The 20711-nt window shown below is 38.8% G+C and overlaps 1 protein-coding gene across 1 annotated transcript in view; it reads left to right on the forward strand.

Moving 5' to 3' along the window:
- Nucleotides 1-7997: 7997 nt before the first annotated feature.
- Nucleotides 7998-20711, forward strand: part of LOC148661919 (guanine nucleotide-binding protein G(i) subunit alpha-2) — a 100731-nt gene continuing 88017 nt past the window's right edge. Inside the window, exon 1 of the mRNA XM_088636419.1 lies at nucleotides 7998-8933. Within this exon, the coding sequence (XP_088492545.1) occupies nucleotides 8816-8933 (118 nt within the window). The 5' untranslated portion in view covers nucleotides 7998-8815. The remainder of the gene's footprint in view (nucleotides 8934-20711) is intronic.

Here is a 20711-nt window from a genome sequence, read left to right on the forward strand (position 1 = left end):
TACAGTATGTGATTTGGAGCAAAGCCATTTGTTAATATGAGGTTTAAAATTATGTTTGACATCGAAATCTGGTGATTATGATGTTTACATGATGTTATGTAACAACTTTGACTATTTTATGTTATAGCCTTTTATATTCAGAAATTTTCCAGAAATTCAATGCACTTTGAAAATGTAGTATGTGGGGTTCCATTGCTTTGGTATGATAGACAGTACAATATGTTTATTGAACTAAACCTAATTAATATAGCAGGCCCCACTGCTGCTTATCAAACAAATCAGCACTCTAATACATGAACACTCTTAATGTTGATATTCCTTTATTTTTTGTGCCCTTTCAAACTTTTTAATGCTTTAATGCTTCCTGAAACTGTAAAGATGTTGTACATTTTCTGTTTGGGTAATCCTAATAGTGTTTGTAATCTTACATAATAGTTACATCTTACATCTACAGTATTCCCTTATAAACTCAACTGCAACCTGTCAAACAGATAGATTTTACCTGGCACATTTTAGATCTGTGTTTTGAAGAATAACCTTGGTTCTTCTTTATAAAACATTTTACATTCTAATAATCTCACTGTTATTGCTGTGTTGGCACGAATCCAAGCAAAAAAGAATTATATTCTGATAAAAGTAAAATTACACAAGGTACAAATCTAAGCACTCGGAATTACATTAACAGTTTTTCTGTCCTAGGTAAACAAACTCAACGTTTACTAAGGGTTCAAGGTCCAAACATAAAATTGCCAGTCGCTGGCAATTCTTCTTAAATGATATTTTTAGTGAATTCTGAAAAGAATTGGGGAAGTGTGATTGAGTAGGTGTCACGGACGTCCAAAGGGACAAACCGTGGGGAGCAGGAGAGCGGAAAAAGACCCATACGCGTGGCGGCGAGATGGGAAAAAGGCCTGGGCTCATTAGTGCAAAGAGTTCAGGAATGCCGTATAGAAACCTATGCCCTCAGGGAGCGGACGTGGGGCACCCTGGTGCTAGGCGGGTCTCAGAACATCCGAACGTCAATGCTGAGCGAGGGAAGAGTGCAAGACCCGGAAATATATAGCCCAAGGGAAAGAGAGGGACCGGAAGGACAGCAGGCAGGAAACTAGGGACAGGACAGAGAAGGAGCGCCCTCTGGCTGCAGAGGGCGTGACAGTAGGGGACAAAAAAGGTTACACATCAAACCAGGATTGTTCCTCCTATCATCTGCTATAACACATTGTATTGCAGGGGAATATGTGAAAATCCAGATTTGTGGTGCTCATAACTCTGCTGAAAGTATAGCAAGTGGATGAAACTTTTAAATCAACTTAAATACAGACGCTTGCTGGAAGCTTATTTTTATATTGAATTGTTCATAGCCAAGAGGACTAGCTGTGGCTAATTAATGCTAGAGGTATGTGCCGGCTTTGAAAAAATATTCAGCCTTTTTTGTGATCTGATTTAGAAATACACACATAAAACCAGAAAATGGTACTGTAATAATATCAAAGTACTCGAAACGCCCTGCTCTACAGTTGTGTGCACTGGAACCATTGTCTAATATTCTCTTCATCACACCGACTATGCTCATGTGCACAATACAAAATGACATTTATCTGATAAGCTTGAAAGAGATTTATTCACTATAACACTTGACAATTTTGGTCAGCCACTGCCCTGCATAAGTTCAGCCTCTAGAACGATGTTCAAGATAAGGCCTGGATTTTGAAGACACTCGCATACTGGTGTTAGGATTGTGAGGATGTTTATAGTGAACATGATCGATATTCCAACAAGCTGGTCATGAAAAGGTATGCGTATGCTACTGGAAGACACAGATAGAGTGGAAAACCATTCTTCTTTAAGTGTGAAAGTATTCACGGCTAAGCCCGTTCAGACGAGGTTGAATTCAACACACGGACCTTCAAAACGCCTGTTCAGACCCACAGTGGCTCATCATACAAAGGTCAAAGCTTCTCATTATTTGAATATTCTGAGAATATTCTGAGATTCAAATTCCCTAGCTCATAAAATAACAAACAATAGTGTGCCACTCTAAGGGTGTACAGAGAAGATGCATAAAACTTCTTTCCAAGTAAACAAGAGCTTAGATTACTGTTATTACTTTTTCACTTGTCTGAAGCTTTTCCCCAAAGTGGCTTTGGATCAGCAATGCAGCAGTATGTATTTTAGCCAAAGGAGTGTGATTCAGAATTACAGTGCAATACATTTGTGATGATAAAATGCCATGATGGAAAATTCACTTACCAATGTATTTTATCTTGTATTTTCCTTTCTCTGACATTGTGCTCCTTGATCTTATTCACACTATGCGCTAAGTTCCCACAGATTTCAGCTGAGCGGACATCACAGTAAAACAAATAAAATGAATGTCCTAGGTTAATTATTGCGAAACACTTGTAATGTTGACACTTTAGGCTCTCCAATCATTACTTTTCTCAGAAGTTAAGGTGTCATGTAAATAAATCTCTTTCCAAAACAGGAAACAATACCATCCCAGTTGTACTTATTTACCTTTTATGAGTGTCCTTGATTTATCTGTTACTTCTGTTTATGATAGTTTGACAACTCTGACCCTTATTTTCAGGTGTTTAATAAACCCAACATGAAAAAGAACAGGTCAGTCTTGTTAACGTTTCATACAGTATATATATATAGGTATAGGTTACAGTTTCGGAAAAAGAAAAAAAAACAACATTTGGACCGAGTTCAAAGTTTTTTTCCAATTAAACATTTCAACAAAAGAATATGGTAGTGATATAAGCAGTATCGATAAATTATAATACTACAAAGATATGAAGCGCATCTAAAAGTCGGAAATTCGTTAAGGACACTAATTTTAATAGAACCTTAATAGGTCTTGTAGAACACATGTCCAATATAAATAACAGAACATTATATACTCATATATAACTGTAAAATAAAGTTGCAAGGATCTCTAGAGCAATACTAAAATGGGGGATCTCTAACAGAATACAGAATGAAACACCGTATTCTGTACATTAGACAGTTAAGAAACAATATACAGTACAGAAGCAGAATGCGTAATTCAATATGAGTAACCGATATTAAAACTACAGAACTGCAACTGGCTGTGCGCGGCAGTACAAAATTTCAAAATAAAGTACCTGCAATCTGATCTTCAATGTAGACGTGTAGTGACAGGTTAGATTGTAGTAGTTTTTTGTGAAACTGTGAAAGAGGTATATAGACTATAGGCAGTGTATGTGAAACAGCGTGAACAAGATAAACTGGAGGGGGAATGATTCAATCGCAGGACACGATTAATGGAACGCACTAAACGGGTAGTGGACGCAGAAGAACAGGGAAAGGTACAAGTGAAACCGGCGCAATACTATTATGATGGATTTTTCAGATCTTTATTGTTGGCATGAAACACATTTGAAAACACGGAAGAATAAGTCACTTTGTTTGGATACATTAAGGATGGCTTTGTCTTTTTTCAGCATGATACCCTTTTCCTTCAAGGACTCTGCTGTGCTTCTCTAATCGCTGAAGTTAATGGTCCGTTCTGTGTAATAACCTCTTAAAATCTCATTACTGCTTTCTTTATGCCTTAACTATCTACTAATGAAGAGTAAATAATTCTTCAAGAGGGATTCAACAGGTTTTTTTTAAGTGAGATGTATTAAAGGAGGAGTTATTTATATTTCTAGATATTGTTTTTGATCTGTAGGAAATCCTGGAGTTTTAAAATTAAGTTTCAACTCTCCATGTAATATAGTCCATCTTTCCATTGTCAGAAATGTCGTAGTATGGACACACCCTAGAGACTAGAGGGCCCAGAAACACAGGACGCAAGGTCGCACTGAGACCATGGACTGGACAGCAGTCTATTGCAGCCTAGCGAAGCTCGTAGAGAGTTGTCTTTTCAATTAACAATAATAACACAATATAAGTAAATTTGCATGAACCGATGCAGAAAAGAAAACATTAGCAGAAATAGATTGTCCAGGAAATATATACAAGAAAAAAATCTAGTACACTTACGCTATCAATACAAACATCACATCATCATCACTTATCCAATTCAGTGACATGTTGGCCCGGAGCCTATCCTGGGAAGCACCCAGCACAAGGCGGGATGTTCTCTGGACAGGATGCCAGTCCAGTGCAGGCCACAGACAAACACGCACACATTCACACCAGGGCCAGTTTTTTTTTTTAATAGAAGCCAACCTGTTTTTGAACTGTGGGAGGAAACCAGAGCACCTGGAGAAGAACGATACAAACACCGAGAGAACATGCGAACTCCATGCACAAGGCACTCCAAGGATTGAACCAAGGACCCCAGATCTGCGAGGCAGCAATGATAACCACTGCCGCCTTTTTAACTAAACAAATACAACTTTAATTGTTCTTGCTGCAATTAACTTCACGTGATTAATAAAGTATCTTTGGACTCATAGGTGATCTTGCAGTAAGAACTGATGCAGCAACACAAGAGAGCGCTGTGGTACAGGAATGTTTCGTTTATCGTTGCGTGTCAATTTAAACTTATAGAAAGCATAATTTAACAACATAATGGAGCAAATGAAAAATTCATTTTTTTTCGTTGTATGCCTTATGAGAAAATAATGCGTTACAATTTATATAGCCCTTTTTCGATTCACTGTCTTGTTTATTGCCCAGAAGTTCATACTTCCACAGTTTTCGTTTTATTGTGACAGAGCTTGACATTTTACGCATAAATGCATATTTTTAAAAACGTTGAATAGTCGCTGGAACTATCAACTATGTATTACTTTGAAGTAAAAGGCAGATATTTTGGCAAACTTTAGTATCTTATTTTTTAAATAAAATGAATGGGATATTTAAAGAAATGTTTAAACCAACATTAATTTATATTATTTATTTTGAATATTTCTGTTTAATCTGTTTTTACCCATCAAGGCAAGAAAATAAGCATTGTGTTTTTAATATAATTGTTATATCATTTCTAAGAACATTGGTGGAGCTTTTAGTAGTTGCTTTTATGCTCCAGAAGACGGTCACATCTTGTAATCTATAGCGATTGAAGACTATAATTTAGTTAAAACAATCCTTTTATCTCAGGTAGAGCTCTGGTTTTATAATGTACCCAGAAAGAAAAAACATCAAGGCGGCCACGGAGTAGGTTATTTGCTTAAGTACTGTTTTCAGCTGAGTTTCTCCCTGATGAGTGCGGTGATTATGATTAATGTTCAGGCCTTCCCTATTCTTGGCAGTACGCTGCGTTTTGCAGTACACAGTTTTTACTGTACTGATGTTGACATACGCAGGTATAAGCAGGTATATTATAGTATAGTGCATAAGCGGATTAAGCGTGTAAATATGTATAGGGTAGCCTATTGTAAATAGCTGTCAAAAAGGTGGGCGCTAAAACCGTCACTAAGAATAGCAGATCAAGCAGACATCACATTACTAAATCTAATTAATGAAGAAAAAAATACTGTTCATAATTTTATTTTGAAAATGCTGTGAAGGGAGATGTTTTCTTTTTATCGGTTACTACTTTTCCGTCCAGTATATCACACTAAACGTCAAGGTAGTTATTTTAACTTTTGCATGACAATTTATATAAGGTACCAATGTTGCTACAGTCCTTTACGATTGTGTTAGTGCAATTTTGTTAGCGAACTGTGTTAAACTTAATTGTATTTTAATTGCAAGTACTACACAGTCAGGTATAACTCGAAATCCCCCCGGATAAATAAAATGCTGAACACTTTGACATTGTATCTGACGAAATGAATTAAAATAAACGAGGGTGTTTAAACGTTACAGAAAAGGTGCCCTACCATTGGAAAATGAGATCTGCGCTTCCGAATTCTGTTGAGATATTACTGGTTCACAAAACATGCCTACAACGGCCAGACCCAAATGGATAATGACTGTCACAGAAGAGCGAAAACCTAGGACAAAAACATCATGACCCGATCAGATACTCGCTTGTGTTTAATAGGTTTAGATGAGTATGCGAGTTAAATTTACCGCGTGCTAAATATTGAACACAATATGGTTACATGGAAGACCGATCCATTGATCCATTAAGCCCACTACTTCAGATTAACTCCACAAGTGGGTACATACTTGGACTCTGCTTTCACCAACATCTCCTGTGGCATGACATAGGCTGAACATAAACCACTGAAAAGAAAAGTGCAACACTAAATCACAATACTACAGCTGCCATCTCTCCGTTCACAGTAATGGACGTTGCAAGTTGATTAAATAATAATTGAGTCTTGAATCTCTTGTAACTCCCATGCTTGGAAAAAAATTATAGACTTTAAGCAGAAGTAATATAAACATTCTAGACAAGGAACGTTCGCTACTAATTTACTGGATGCCTTCGGCAGTTAGATGTAATGTCATTTTGGTCGCAATGCAGGTTACAAAGTGGTAATGTTGTTAGAAAGTGATAGATACTCTGCGCTTGCCCTGTGATACTTGACTGTGAGCGCTTATCAGAGCTTGGTAATGAAAATGGGAATCGAAATGATTAATACAGTTTAATCTAACGTGACACAAAACGCGCCTTATTTTTTAATACAAGTTAGGAAATACAAAGATAATAAACACATTGTTTTATTCGCCGTTATTTATATTATTTCAGAGTGCAAAGGAGAAGACTGTGAAATTAATAGAATGAAATGATAATGTGTTTCAATTCTGAGTAAAAACATCAATTCAATATTGTAATTAGACTTCCAGCAATGAACAAAAGGCTTTTACTCATTAGGAATTCTTGTTTTTTTTTTTCACTGAGGTTTTTTTCCAAAACCTCTCTGTTAGCCTGAAAGAGTACAGTTGGTCTTTTTATGGAAAGATGTTTAAACGGTAACGAATAAACAGTTACAGTAAATGTACAGTAAGACACGGTCACCTGTTTAATGTGCGAAACAGTGAGAAGGATAATTACCAGAATTCCACATCCCAACATTTTTTCGACATTGCGCTTATCAAGTTTTGATTTGCAGCCATTTTCTGTTTTGTTGAAATGCCATGACCTATATAATGAGCTACTGTAATTTATAGCTCATTGTCTCTGCTCACGTGTTAAACTTGTTTGCCGCATGGCAGTTGTTCGACGGGGCGAATAATCTTTACAAGAGCCATCACGCTTTAGGCTTTTCAGTACATACTGTAGCTGATGCTCTGGCCTACATCCTTGCTGATGTTGTGGAGTTAAGGCAAAACCACGCATTGAAACGCGCAGTGTAAGGCAAATCCGAATTTTGCATTTTTGCTTTGCTTAAATGTAAATCAAGTAAACACCAGAAACGGAAAGGGAAACCAAATGGTTGTTCGTAAAAGTGTTTTACATGATATGACGAAAAAAACGAGAAAGCAACTGGACAGGAGCAAAATTGTTAAATAGTAACTATAATTATCAACGTCGAAACCACAGGGAAATCGAGCGTCTACGCTTCTCGGAGTGAATTACCACGCTAAACATATTTGACCAAAGATTACGTTCACAGCATTATGTCGAAGAAAAGTTTCTAAATTAAACATCGGCTTAATTTAGTCAACCAAAGACAGCCTGTCTCCGTCTTTATTGCATCCATTGATGAAGCTGGTTGTTTACTGTGAAGGACAATTTGGTCAAGTTTTTTTTTTAAATGCTCAGTGTCTTAGCCTACGCAAGAACTTCTGTGAAAGTTGCACAAATTGAACGGATCCAAAGGGAACCAAAGTCATTTAAAACTCATTGGTATGTGGTATACCAAGGGAAAAGTAGAGTAAGCAATAGACTTATCTGTTATTAGCTATATAATGCATAGCTGACGTTTATGGACAACTGTTTATATCAGAGTCTGTGCATAAATCTCAAATTGTCCTTACAAATCAATACAATATAATTGTGTAACCTGAAATGCGCAGAACCGAATTTCTGTGGACTTTGTCTCCGCAGAAGACTACAGTTCCCACGATGCAGCGCCAGTGGGCGTGCAGACGGAGGTAGGCAGAGTGCGGTGCGGGGAGCTTCAGATTTTTCTCTCTTGCTTTTCAGGCAGAGAGGAACTTCTCAGCGGGTTCGGGTGTGGCGTCAACAAAAATACTGCAAATAAATCAAGACTAGAGGATTATTTCATTTGCATTGCCGAGTCCTGATCGGAGCCGGGAGGCTTTGCAGAAATTTGATAGCAAAGGGAAAAGGAGGATTGGTGTGTATGTGTGTGGTTTTTTTAACTGTTGGTGTACCAATTTGACTTTTTTTTCTTATTTTATGGTAATTGATTTGACTCTGTATAGCTGTCCAGCTGGTGGAATATAGTTGAACAGTTACTCATTTCCTCCTATCTTGTTCTCTGCGTGCAAGAAGCTGTACGGGGAAATCTTAACTTCTTTGAATCTTAATGTGACTTTTAAAAGAAGTTCTTGCTGGCCCCTTATATTGATTATTGCGAAGACCAGCTTAATAGTGTGGTTTGCTTGCTCTTCTTGCACCTTTCGCTTTTTGTTACTTTTCAAATCATCGTGTTCCAGCTGAACTGTGATTAATGGAGCGTTACATGCGTACAGGAAATTAAAGATTTCTCCGAAAACACAAGAAAAAAGAAGGGCATTTCTGATTTTTTCATAACTTTTTTTTTCCCCACGAAGATTTTTGTGTATGTGTGGATAAACCTTATTTTTTTCTTCGTTTTGTCATCAGAATAGGAATTTGCCAGTTCTTGATTGTGTGAAGGATCCAGAATAACGCGGGACTGGTTCTTAGCACCTGTTTTTTTTGTATTCAAGTGTATACATACATTTTTTTGTGAACCATTATTCGTACCTGCGTGTGTGTGCAGTTGGAGCCATGGGTTGTACAGTAAGTGCTGAAGATAAAGCGGCGGCCGAGAGATCCAAGATGATTGATAAAAACCTCCGGGAAGATGGGGAGAAAGCCGCTAGAGAGGTGAAACTGCTGCTTTTAGGTAAGAAGGAAGGCTTTCACTCTCATTAAAATGTTCTTTTCCCTTTCAGTTTGACTGTCTCGCAGGCGCCTGTCCACGACCGTTCAAAGACGACAAAATCATAATTGTATTGTGTGATTTAAATGTAGATTTGTGCCGCGACCATTAGAATAAACGGACTTGGTCAGCTAGCGGATGCTGACATGAGGAATTGAAATCTATCTCAGGTGAATGGGTTTTACCCCCCATGTAGGAGAGATGTTTTTGTACCGCGGTCTCTGTGCGGGACTTGGCCAAGCTATTTTGGAATAGGATGAAATGCTCTGGCTTAATTTACTGCACAGAACAGTGATTCCGTGGTTTCGTTCGATGGAAACCAAGTTAATGTAACGTGCTGTGTTATTTTACATGTGTGACCAGTGTTACGTCCCTCGCTTAGGTAAACGTATAAGATTGACATTTTTACCTTGCAGGCTGTGCGCGTATTCATCCTGCGAAGACTCGTTGTCCTTCGCACAATGATATGCTCGTTATTTTGTAAAGTGTTGGAAACATTTCTGAATGAGTTAAGTTCAGGCTCTTTGTTTCCCTGGACAGATAAGCTGTGCTTGCGGTACACGTCTTATTTGAATATAACCTCATAGTGTAGATTGCAGGCGGATTTACTGTATGAAGCGCACGTATTGACGCTGCAGTGCGCGTAAAACTGCCACAGGGTTGCAGTGCCTGTGCTGTGTATGTCATCTATAAGCTTCGGTCCTGAAATTCTTTGACTGTGGTAATGATTCTGTGCCGTTGCAGTGCACAAGTAAAAATATAGCCTTTATAATAGCTAAGGTTTGCTGTAATTAAAAGCACAAGGGTGGTCAGCCTTGTTTACATAACCAAAGGTTCCCTAGAAAAAGGAGTAGAAAGTCATTGATTTTATAATTGTTTACCACAACGTCAACAGCTTCATTAATAGGTCTATATTCTTACAGTGTCTGCAGTGAAGTGTGAAGCCTGCTTTTCAGTACACCACAGTTTCCCTGCTCTGCAGGCGAAGGTGTAAATCTAATTAAGATCCCCATAATCTGTGGTCTTTTTTTAACCTTTCTGTCAGTGGCAGCAGACCTGTCATAATTGTTGATAGTGACTTTTAAAGAGGCTGTACAGCTTCACTTTTTGATTTTGTGGTTTAGTGCCACTGTATTCTAAATGTTGCAGCTGTGAGCTCAGTCTAGCCCATATTCAGTTGGTTAGCAATAGGTTAGGGTAAGGTTTCCAAGAAATGTGCTGACTCTCTAACCCATAAACCCTGGGTCAGCTTTGTTCCTCCATACACATAAAAAATCTTCTAGCCTCATCCTGAAGGACTCTGGTTTTCCCATGATGCTTCAGTCTGACCTAGTGACTCCACATCTTGAAAATAAGTTATCTTCCTTCTGCCTGATTTATTTACAGTAGGCTGGCTTTGTATGTTCCTTATGTTTGGGAGAACTGAGTGAGATGGTAATAAAGAAGAAAAAAGCGAATGGTATCATTTCACGATAGAAACGCGGACGTACTGAGATGTAGTTGCTCCAGGGTTCAGATTTGGCCTTTTGTCATTCTGGAGAAACGTGTTTCATGCCTGCTTCATATGTGTGTCTCTGAAATGAGTCCTTGGCTTGGTGTACTAACTTAAACTTCATGGTTAATGGTTACCTGACTTCAGTCATTGAAAAAAGGACTTTCGGAATCACTTGAGTATGATTGCTGGTGGAAACAGACAGCCTGTTTACCATAATAAAAACCAGTTCTGCCTGCTGAAAAAGTAGATAATGGTATACTGTCAGGATAAACTGACCTCTTTGTAGCCTGAAAGACGGCTTCTTTTAAGGTAAAATAAGAACAGAATAAAGGCTTTGGCTTAGACGCATGGAATAATGTGATTATTAATTTAGCTGTCCTAATTATTCATGCTGTGGGATACAGTTTAGGAGAGTAACGCATGTTACAGTGTCCAGTTTGTCCCTGGGTGAGCCTGTTCTTTTTACCCTTTTCAAAGAGTTTTGGCAGTGTCCTCCACCACCCCTAGAGAAAATTTAAAAAAAACAGAGACCTGGCAGGTAAGAGGCCTCACCACAGATGAAACGGAACAACCTCACAAAGACAGTTTTGGCAGTCGCCACTGTGTAGTCTGAGTTTAAGAATGGCAGAGTGTCCCTGATGTTAGACAAAACGTGTGGAAGAACGGATGTCATTCTGCTCATCTTTTTCAAACATTTTTTGAATGATCTGAAAGTGCAAGTTTGAAACTGCCTGTGAACGGATGTATCTAGATTTATTTGTGATTTGGAAATGAATGGGCTTGTGCCTGTGCAGCTACTAAGATGGAAGGCACTTAAGCTTCAGAAAATCAACCATCATGCAGATAAGGGATTTAAGTTACTTTTGTTTTGAGCCACATTCTGTCTCAGAAGTCTCGCTTCCTCAATTTGAAACACAAATGCTTAGTTACAAAAACACTTTTAAAGGCCCAGTCCCCCGCACCCAACGTGCATGTGTGCTCTCATCCTATTGAAAATCATCAAAGTCTGCAATACAGAGCCTTATTCTGTTAAAACTGACAATTTTAATTCCTAATTTCCTAATTATGAAGAGTCAGACCAGCTTATTTCCAGGTCAGTTAATGGCAATACTTGTTGCCTGTTTCTGATTTCACAGTTGGGTTTTGGTTGTTTTACATTGTCTTGCCCTGCAGAAGTGAGAAGAGCATTGTGTTCTCATGTTGTGCAATTATTTTGAGTATTATGAACAGTTATGATAATCAGAATTCATAAAAGGTCTTGTTGCTCTGGAATCAGTTTAAAAAAAGCAGCAAGGCTGAATGGACTGTCCTCCATTGATAGGTTACAAGAACTTACTTTTTTGAGTCATTAAAAGAGAAGACTATGAGGAGACCTGATTCAGTCCTTAAAGGCACTGACAAAAGCAGCCCAGGATTAGGATAAGATAAGATCACTTTATTGACCATATACAATTTTTCTTGTATAAGGAATTTGTCTTTCGACATACCCCAACTTGCTCTCCATGAGACACGCATACAGGGAGAGAAGCTTGGGGTCCTAGCATAGGGTCAACCATTTATACGGCGCCCCTGGAGCAGTCGGGGTTAAGGGCCTTGCTCAGGGGCCCAACGGAGTAGGATTTCTCTGCCGGCCATGGGATTCAAACCAGCAACCTTTCAGCCCCAAGCGCAGATCCTTAGCCAATGCATCGCTCCTAAGGAGTGAATCACAAACCATAGGACACAAGTGGAAGTTAAATGGGAAGTCGATTTAAAGTTGGGTACAAGGAGGCACTTTAGTGCTCAAAGGATTGTGGGAGTACACCTAGCCATGTTGTTGACCAATACCTTCCTTCTATAATAGAAAGACTGGAGGAGTTGATTGGATCTGTTAGCTCCTACCAGATAAATAAACTGGGGCCAAATAGCTTCATTAGCAGGCTTTCTAATGCTGGTTTAATATGAATAATATGTCCTTTGATAAATGGACAAATAAGTGGTAGTCATCCAGAAAGTCTTTTAATTGTTTTGAAGGGGATAGTTGTTTTTATTATGTGCTATAAATTGGCCGCTATAAATGAAAACAGGATTTAGGTGGATGCATTTAGGAGGATGTGCTTTTTAGTCTGTTAGCATTGCATAGACTCCATGGGTAGGTGTGACAAACTCTGCAAAGTTCTACTTTCATCTCCAAGAAGCCCTAGAGATTTGCAGGTGTGAAAGCCTGGTTATCAGACGGTTAAGTGTGTATCTCCCTCCAGACTGTTAAGAGCCAAGTGGTCTCAGATATTTTAATGAAAGCTTTTTTTTTCTTCCTCTGATCCAGAGTATTAGTAGGAGAACAGTGTCACATTTAATTAAATTATGCAGTCAGTCGCTATCTCAGAACAATTTTAATACAAAGGGTGAGGTACAGTCATATGCAGAGATAAATCTGCAGAAGCAGCAAAAACTAGTCCAACATAGCCTGCTTCTAAATGTTATTTCACCAGGGTATAATTTGTAAGTCCCCAAGAAGCTGTTAAAGAATTGAGAATGTTGGTGGGAAAAACTTTTAATCCGCTAAAGCTGTCTTTTACAGTTCTTCTCAAATTCTGGACTCTGACCCTAAATTAATCCTATTGGCAACTTGATCCCCAGCAAATTCCACTTCTGCTGCTTTTATTTTTGGGATTAATCTCACCCAGCCTTGGTGGAAGGTCAGCTGGAATGGAAATTTCCTTGGCAATTCCCTCTCCCCACAGTGTGATTCCATTGTCCGAGTGAGCCCGCATGGCCACCTTCATCTCTCCTCCTGCCTGGATACACACACGCGTACAGAAGTCACTGTGCATCCCCCAGTGTCAAAGAGAGTGTTGTGTGTTGTTCTCCCTTTTAAAGATTAAAACTGCGTAATCCGGGTTGAGGGTATGGGGATATTTAATCCTTCAGTTCCTCATTAAGATTAATCTTCTGACCCTCCCCTCCCTTCTCACCATGCTCTCTCCCAAATGTAAATATTTCTCTGTCACGGATGTAAATATTACTTCTGAAAACAGTCCTGCACTCTGGTGACACCAGGAGGGTAAGATCAAGAAAACAGCCGTTGGCTGCCTGGAGTGTCTACCGGCACTCCTCTTTGAAAGTGACCAACACACCGGCCAGTGTGTAGAGTTAATCCCTGGAAGTACATATGCTTATCATACCCATGCAGACGACTTCCAAAAATGTCAGGGAAGCGTTATTTCCGAATGACCACAGCTCCCCAGAATGAAACAGGAGCTCCGAATTTGGTCTAGAGCAGTTAAAGCTTTGCTTTCCTTCTTGCTGGTACCTCCTGTTCTGAGCAGCCTTCCCTCTCTACTGTTTCAAAAGAACAAAAGGTTCCAGAACTGTGGTGAGCAGAATTCTGAGGAAGGAACGACAGGGTTCTGAAACTCTGCTTTTGTTCCATCGAAACAAAGGAATGGGAAGCAGTGTGGAGTGTGAGGTAACAAGTTTTTTGTCCTTGTGTTGTCTCCTAGTGCCAGCATTTCCGATTACATAGCAGTCTTGATTCTCTTTGATGGCCAAAGGATTTAAACTGAACAGTGTGATTTTAATTGAATCTCAGTGGCTATGAGTGCAAGGGCCTAAATGCCAGAGGGAGAGTGGACTTCTCAGTGAAGAAGATTATAACAAAGTGATTTGGCCTCAAAATATGGATTTGTTTTCATGACTCGGCTTGTGTCGCGAATGCTGCGGGTGGAATTGAAAAATGTTCATCAAGCTTGCGTTGCAAAAAAGGGGAATATATATATATATTTTTACCACAACCATAAATAATAAAAAAACAGATGGTATTTGCCTGCCACTTCATTCTCCTTACGTTCTTGGAACGGAGTGATTATTTTTCCCTTGTAAATGGCCACTTACACTTCAGAGTTTTATTAAAGAACAGTTTCGAGGTGACATGGGGTTCCTGATGTTGAGATAGTGGGCAATTTCACACCACTGTTATTTCGCTTCCGACATCAGGAGGAAACGAAGGCCTGTAAACCTACTTTAGGCAATTAATCTGAACTCTCCCTTTTCTAATACTTCTTTACCTTTATGAAGGATCTAATATTTCTTCTTTTAAGCAGTTTAGTGATTTGCTTTTTCTCCCAGCAACTGTACTTTGATAGCTGTGAGTGTGGAAGCCCCAATTCCCAAAGGAAGAAAAAGATTTGCCCTTGGGGTCCCAGTTAATCCCAATTCGCCTTAGTTTGACCCTTCAAGAGTTTTCCAGTGCTGAGTGCTAAACAGCAGGGTTTTCTCTTGGCACCACTTCCCTGCAGGTGCCAATTATTTTCAGTTACTTCTAGTCCATTTCATTTCCTAGCAAAACATCATGCTAACTTGGTACCGAATCCACATTTTTCCCACTTGCCAGCGACCTCAGGACCAAAATAAGATGTGTATTAGTCTGAACTGCAGAAGCTTGTCTTCTCGTAGTGCTTTGTAGATCCTCTGGGTTTCATGACGGGAAGTTGAGTCATGCACTGTGACTCCATACGGAAGTGGGCATACGTATTGATTCAGTTTCTGATCAGATGGTTCTGGAAGAAGAAAGAAAGTCACATGCCTGCACACTGCCCCTGATTCCTGTGTCCTTTAGAGGTTGTCAAGAAATGGACAAAAGAAAAAGAAGACTTGAAATTACTTGGGTGTTCTCTAAACCTTTGTAGGTCACAATGCAAAAACAGTAGTGAATAAAAAAGCTTCAACTAAAGCAAATGACTTGTTCCATATTTTTAGTAGTCATTTTTGTTATTATAGTATAGTGCATGTAAGATCAGTCGTTCAGTAGGAAATTTCGAGGAATACTCAGTGTTCCGTATTGCTGCTCAGCTAACATTTAATTCCTCTGCCCCTTTGAGCAAGGTTTCTCTGACCTTACAGCCCACCCAGGGAGGCGGGGGGGCTTGGGGGCAAACTGAATAGCACCAATGGCCCTTGACATGATTCCTTGACCCCCTCTACAGCTAGGATAAATCACTTTCCTGCAACAAATGGGAAGTCAATTGCTTTCTACTCAAATCTTAACTGTGCAATAAAATTGTACAGCCCTAAACTGTGCAAACATTGCACTTTATGGCCGTGCAGTTTGCCATTGCCTTGTGCAATGGAAAAAGAAACAGGGGGGGGGGGGTGTATGTGAATTCCTGCAGCAGCAAAGGCTTCAATTGGGTTAATGAATGACAGAAGAGAGCCTAGAGTTAGTTCTGTGCTTTGATTGTGGTTAAATGCTGGGGATTTTTCTAATGTATCAGATAAAGGATTCAAGTCATTAAGTTGAACTGAAGTGCGCTAGATTGATAATTTGGAATTGCTGTCACACTGTGACTGCGATCTGCCCTGGGCTTTGCGTATCGCAGTAGCACGCTTGCTGTGTTTCAGGTCTGAGCTGCTCACTTGTCCGTTTAGGACTAACAAGACTAAAGAACCCTAATATGAGTTTGCTATGCTAAATGCCTGCCATTTTTGAAGTTTTCCATTGGTTTTACAATGCTGGTACGATGCATTTACTTTGTTTTGCCTCTTTTTCTCATGTTTCTTATCATGGTTTACCATAGAGTACATATATTTTACTGTGATGTCACAGCTATTCTGCTTTTACCATCATATGCAGCAATACACTTTGTAACAACGATAAGAACTGAAGGTACAAAAATCTAATCATTTCATCTAGGTAGAAGTACAGATACTTCACCAAGAAGCAGTGGCTTAGCTGCTTCGTAGTTGAACTAGATACAGAGATTTAGATTTTTGTTTTGCAAAGAAGAAAAAAGCCCTTTTCAAGATGTTTTATGTAGCGTCTACACATCACATCAGGCATGCGATTATATACCTCCAGAATGATTTCTGCTTTGCATTGAATGCTTTTCAGCTTGTGGTTTAAGGTTGCAGGGCATTTTAGCTCTGCGTTGAGAGGAGCTGAGGGATTTGTAAATCAGGGTCTCTAATCTGACCTGATTACAAATGAGTTCAAAGATGATTGTTTCATGTTGTTTTTTTTTTTCAAAGATTGAAGCGAAGAAAGCAGAGAGCTTTAAAGAATATTTACTTCAATTTATATCAGAATATGTTGCCAGCATTTGCCAGAAAGAAATGTGAAGATATATTGTTTATAAAATATTTGTTCCAGTTGTTCAACTGAAAGTTTAGAGTTTTTACTGAGTGAAACAACTTGCTTTTTTTCAGTGAAAGCTGTTTAACATTTCGGAAGTAAAATATATATCCTAAATGACAGACATTTCCTTTTGTACAGATTACTAAATTTATGGATCCTGTTGCAGGAAAAATAACTTTATTCCACAAGATTGATATATTTTGAGGATTACTTTTTAGACACTAGAGTTTTTATTAAATAAGTAGTAAAGACAAATGGGTAAACGATTAAAAGCTGTATGTTTGATGGGTCCTGATACAGAATCATTATAGAGTTGAACAGGATAACAGTACATCAGGTTCTAAAGGGCAGGAGAACAAAAGGGGAATTTACATGGCAGCACTTTATTTAAAAAGGTTAATGAGCACCTTGTGTGTTAATATCAAGGTATGAGACATTAATGGATACTTTTGCGTGCCTTCAGGAAATAAGGTACTTGGATATCTTGGATATCTTTAATGTTTGTGCAGGTGTTTTTTTGCTTGCAGAGAAAACAAAGCACCATCTTTATTTCTCTTAAGAGTGAAAAACAGGCTCATGTTCTCTCAGCTTAAGCCTGGTATTATTGATTGAGTTCCTCTCTCTTTTCAGTTTTTTTTTTAATTCATCGACCTGCAGTTGGTGACTGGCAACCTGCAGGTATAAAAGACTACATTTAACAGGATGGAGAACAGAGATGATGAAGTGAAGATCCTAGCTTCAGATCAGCAGTTTCTGTTTAAATCTGAACTAGCTTTACAGTAGCAGCCCACTTTAAAATGAAAAAGCAAAAAACAAAAGGAAAATACTTTAGCAAATGTTGTGTTAACATTGTCTGGCATTTTGAATGGAGTAATGGAGTTAATGTAACATGATGGTAAAGGGTAATATTTTTAAACTTGAATTGTTCATTAAATTTGCTTTCATTGAGTGTAATTTTAGAAACATAAATAATTCTACTACTGCAAGCAATTGTCCAGATGGCAGAAGCTTTTCTGCAGCTGGGCTCCTGGCCTGGGCAGTTCTAAACTGAAAAACATTACGTCAGGCATCTCCATCGCTCGCAGTGAATGCCACTCAGTTTGCTCAGTTTGTTAAGGGAGTCTGGTGCGGTAATGAATTTGACTGGCGGTTCTGGAAAAGAAGCACTTAAAATTAAACCTTCTGCACCCAAAATAGAGTGCAGAAGCCATGAGCATTTTAAATAACAAAAGCATTTTTCCTTTATCTGAAATGTGCTTCAACAAGTGAATTTCAGTAGGTGACTCTTTGTTGACTTCATTGTTGGTGGAGGGATGCCTATTTCACTACTTTTGTTACCAGTTTTATCACGACAGTGGCAGAAATAATAGCAAGGGAGTGTACGCCAAACTGCGCATTCACACTTAATTACAGTACAGCAGGGATTACAGCATCCAAACTGCTTAGACAGGATTTAGAATGGCGTGCCATTACAGACATGAAAACATGTCTCCAATCTACTTAAAAAAAACAGTTTTAGTTTTTTCTTTAATTTGTAAACTATAATGGATTTACATCACAATATTAGCACATTATAATGTAAATTAGCAGTGAATGATGGCACTTTAGACACTCTGTTTAACATGTCGTTTGTTGGAAAGAAACAGACGTTTGAAGGTTAGAAATAAATTGTTATATTACAGTGACAGCTGGTTTCTCTGTTTTCCATGACCAGGTAGAATCTTTTAGGTTTGCTGTTCTTTGTATTTTTCCAGGTAGCTTTGCATTGGCAGTTCGTGTTTGACAACAGGACAAAAGACAGTGCTGTAGTTTTTGTGAACGATAGTAGAATTGCTAGCACCCTGCTTTTGTTGAGAGAATAACTGCAAGGGTTCTGTTGTCTTTCTTGCTTGAAGCACTACCGATGCCCCATTTTTGCAGAGCAGACGACGTGTACTTACCACAACTTACACAGCTGGGACAGGAATGGCCTTAAATGTCTGAGGTGAACCCTTAGACAGCCAGTTCTTTCTCCTCATATCTTAACTTTCAGTCTCTTAACAGTTAGGTTTTAAGTGAAATTTGCAGAGCTGGTTTCCCTGGACTGTAAATTGAGCTCTAACGGGGTTGCGGAAAAAAAAGCAAAGCAGGAAAAATTCAATGAAATGTGGCCTTTGTGTTTTGCACTTTGAAGGCTGGCGTTACTATTGATTGTGCGGTTCAAGTGTTAGCAGCAAAAAGGTGAAGACGTAGTGTCAAGTAGTTGTTCTGAAGGAGCTGAAGGTAAAATAAGAAAAAACAGAGGACAATCAAGCAGTTAGAAACACAGTAAAAGCTGAATTCACATTGTGGAGAAGCTGCACCAGATGCAGGTTAATTCTCCAGAGACCTGTCTGGGTTAGCAGTTCAAAGCTAAGGCTTCAAGAGATGGCTGGCCGGCTCACATGCTCCTTCCCAATTACAACTGAAGAGCAAACATCTAGATGGATTTTGACTTCTGCAATAGACTTGGCTCCACTGACAGGACAGCCCAGAGACACTCACACCAGTGAGAAGCCACTTGTCGTTCTGGTGGGTTATGTTTCTAAACCTGTAAAGACTAGATGCTGTGTCAAATGGAGCTTTGGTGCAATAACAGTGTTTATGTAATAAGCAGTCTTTTCAGCACATTGTAGGACTCTTTAGAAATGAAGGCCCAAAATCATCTTTGATATAGTTCAGTTTAAGATCGAGGTGAGTGGTTTTAATATTTCTGAGCCTCCAGGTTGGCGTCACAAAATGTTTTGAGCCTCTTTTAAATTTTTCATTCAACTCTCATGTGAATCATTGGCATTTTTGTGTTTTTTAAGCAATTTTCAATTTCAGTTCCCTTGCTGGCCCTACTGTGCACATACAGTAATCGTGCACACAAAAAAATTATGTCTACCAAATTCCATTCTGTGCATAATAGTTTCCTGGGTAATATTTAAACACAATCCCGCATTGTTTAAGTCATAAATACTTAATTGCATAAAACAGCCACTGAGATTATGTTCCTAGTGCCACTAATAACTGATCTCAACCTCTTCAAAAATCTTGTTGATATTTGGCAGGGGATGTACAGTGTTTTAGAGGAGGGGAAAACACGCGGCTGAGAAATCGTTGTGTCAGTCAGCTTTTTGTTGCGTTCTTTTTCTGTAGAAATATACCCCCTTTAGTCATGCAGTTTCTCTCCTGACTGTTCAGTATTAAAAATATCTGGCAGAAACTGATGAGGAAGTGGGTTGATTTACAGACTGCAATTGAGAGGCATTTTGTCTGTGCTGTGACTTAGGGCTGTGCAGAGCGGAACAGTTCTGCTTGATGCACGCAGACGCAGATTTTAAAGTTCGGCTAAAAGCTGGGAGAATGATAGAATTTTTGCAGCTCTCTTTGCTTTCCAGTGTAGTTGATCAAAATAGAAAACAAGCAGTGTTTCTCTTCATTATCGTTTGAGTTAAGGGACCCATGAATTCTCTCCCAGGTGCCAATCTAAAAATATTTTGCCCATCCTGGGCAAATATTTTGTTAAGTTTAGAGTCAGTACTTTTCCTTTTTTATGCTTCCATATTTGAGATACGCAATCCTTAATCAGCTCAGCTACTGTACCACCTAGTACCGATTTAAAAGAAAAAGACATGTCTAAAGAAAGAAACCTTCATTTTGCTGGCTGTGCAACTTGGTGAAACGTTTTTTATCAAAATAGTTTGAATTGTCCAAAGAAGAAATCATTTTTTTGCTGATTTAAAAAAAAAGTAATAATTGAATAATAATGGAACAGGCCATCAGTTTATTTTCTTTCTCCTGTCTGCAATAATTTACTGTACCAAGAAGCAGGATTTCATTGTGTCTCTGGCTCCCTGATGGGAAGATAATTGAGTGTTCAACAACGATGTGGATAAGCTGGAATCAGCTTACTTGTACTGTATGTATTAGGCAATCTGTCAACATGTTCCCTGTGAAGGAAAAAAATACAAAACACACGGTCAGAGTCAGAATATTATGTCTGGTGATCTGAGTTTTCTAGCAGTGGTAAAATTGAATTGTTTCAGGCAGTGTATATGAGACAGGAGCCTATTTTTTGCACGTTTTTGGCTAAGCAGGCTTATAAATGTGGTGATTGGAGCCAAAGCTGCAG

The sequence above is a fragment of the Lepisosteus platostomus genome, chromosome 6 (genome assembly GCF_059453375.1).
Source record: "Lepisosteus platostomus isolate fLepPlt1 chromosome 6, fLepPlt1.hap1, whole genome shotgun sequence".
Taxonomy (NCBI): domain Eukaryota; kingdom Metazoa; phylum Chordata; class Actinopteri; order Semionotiformes; family Lepisosteidae; genus Lepisosteus; species Lepisosteus platostomus.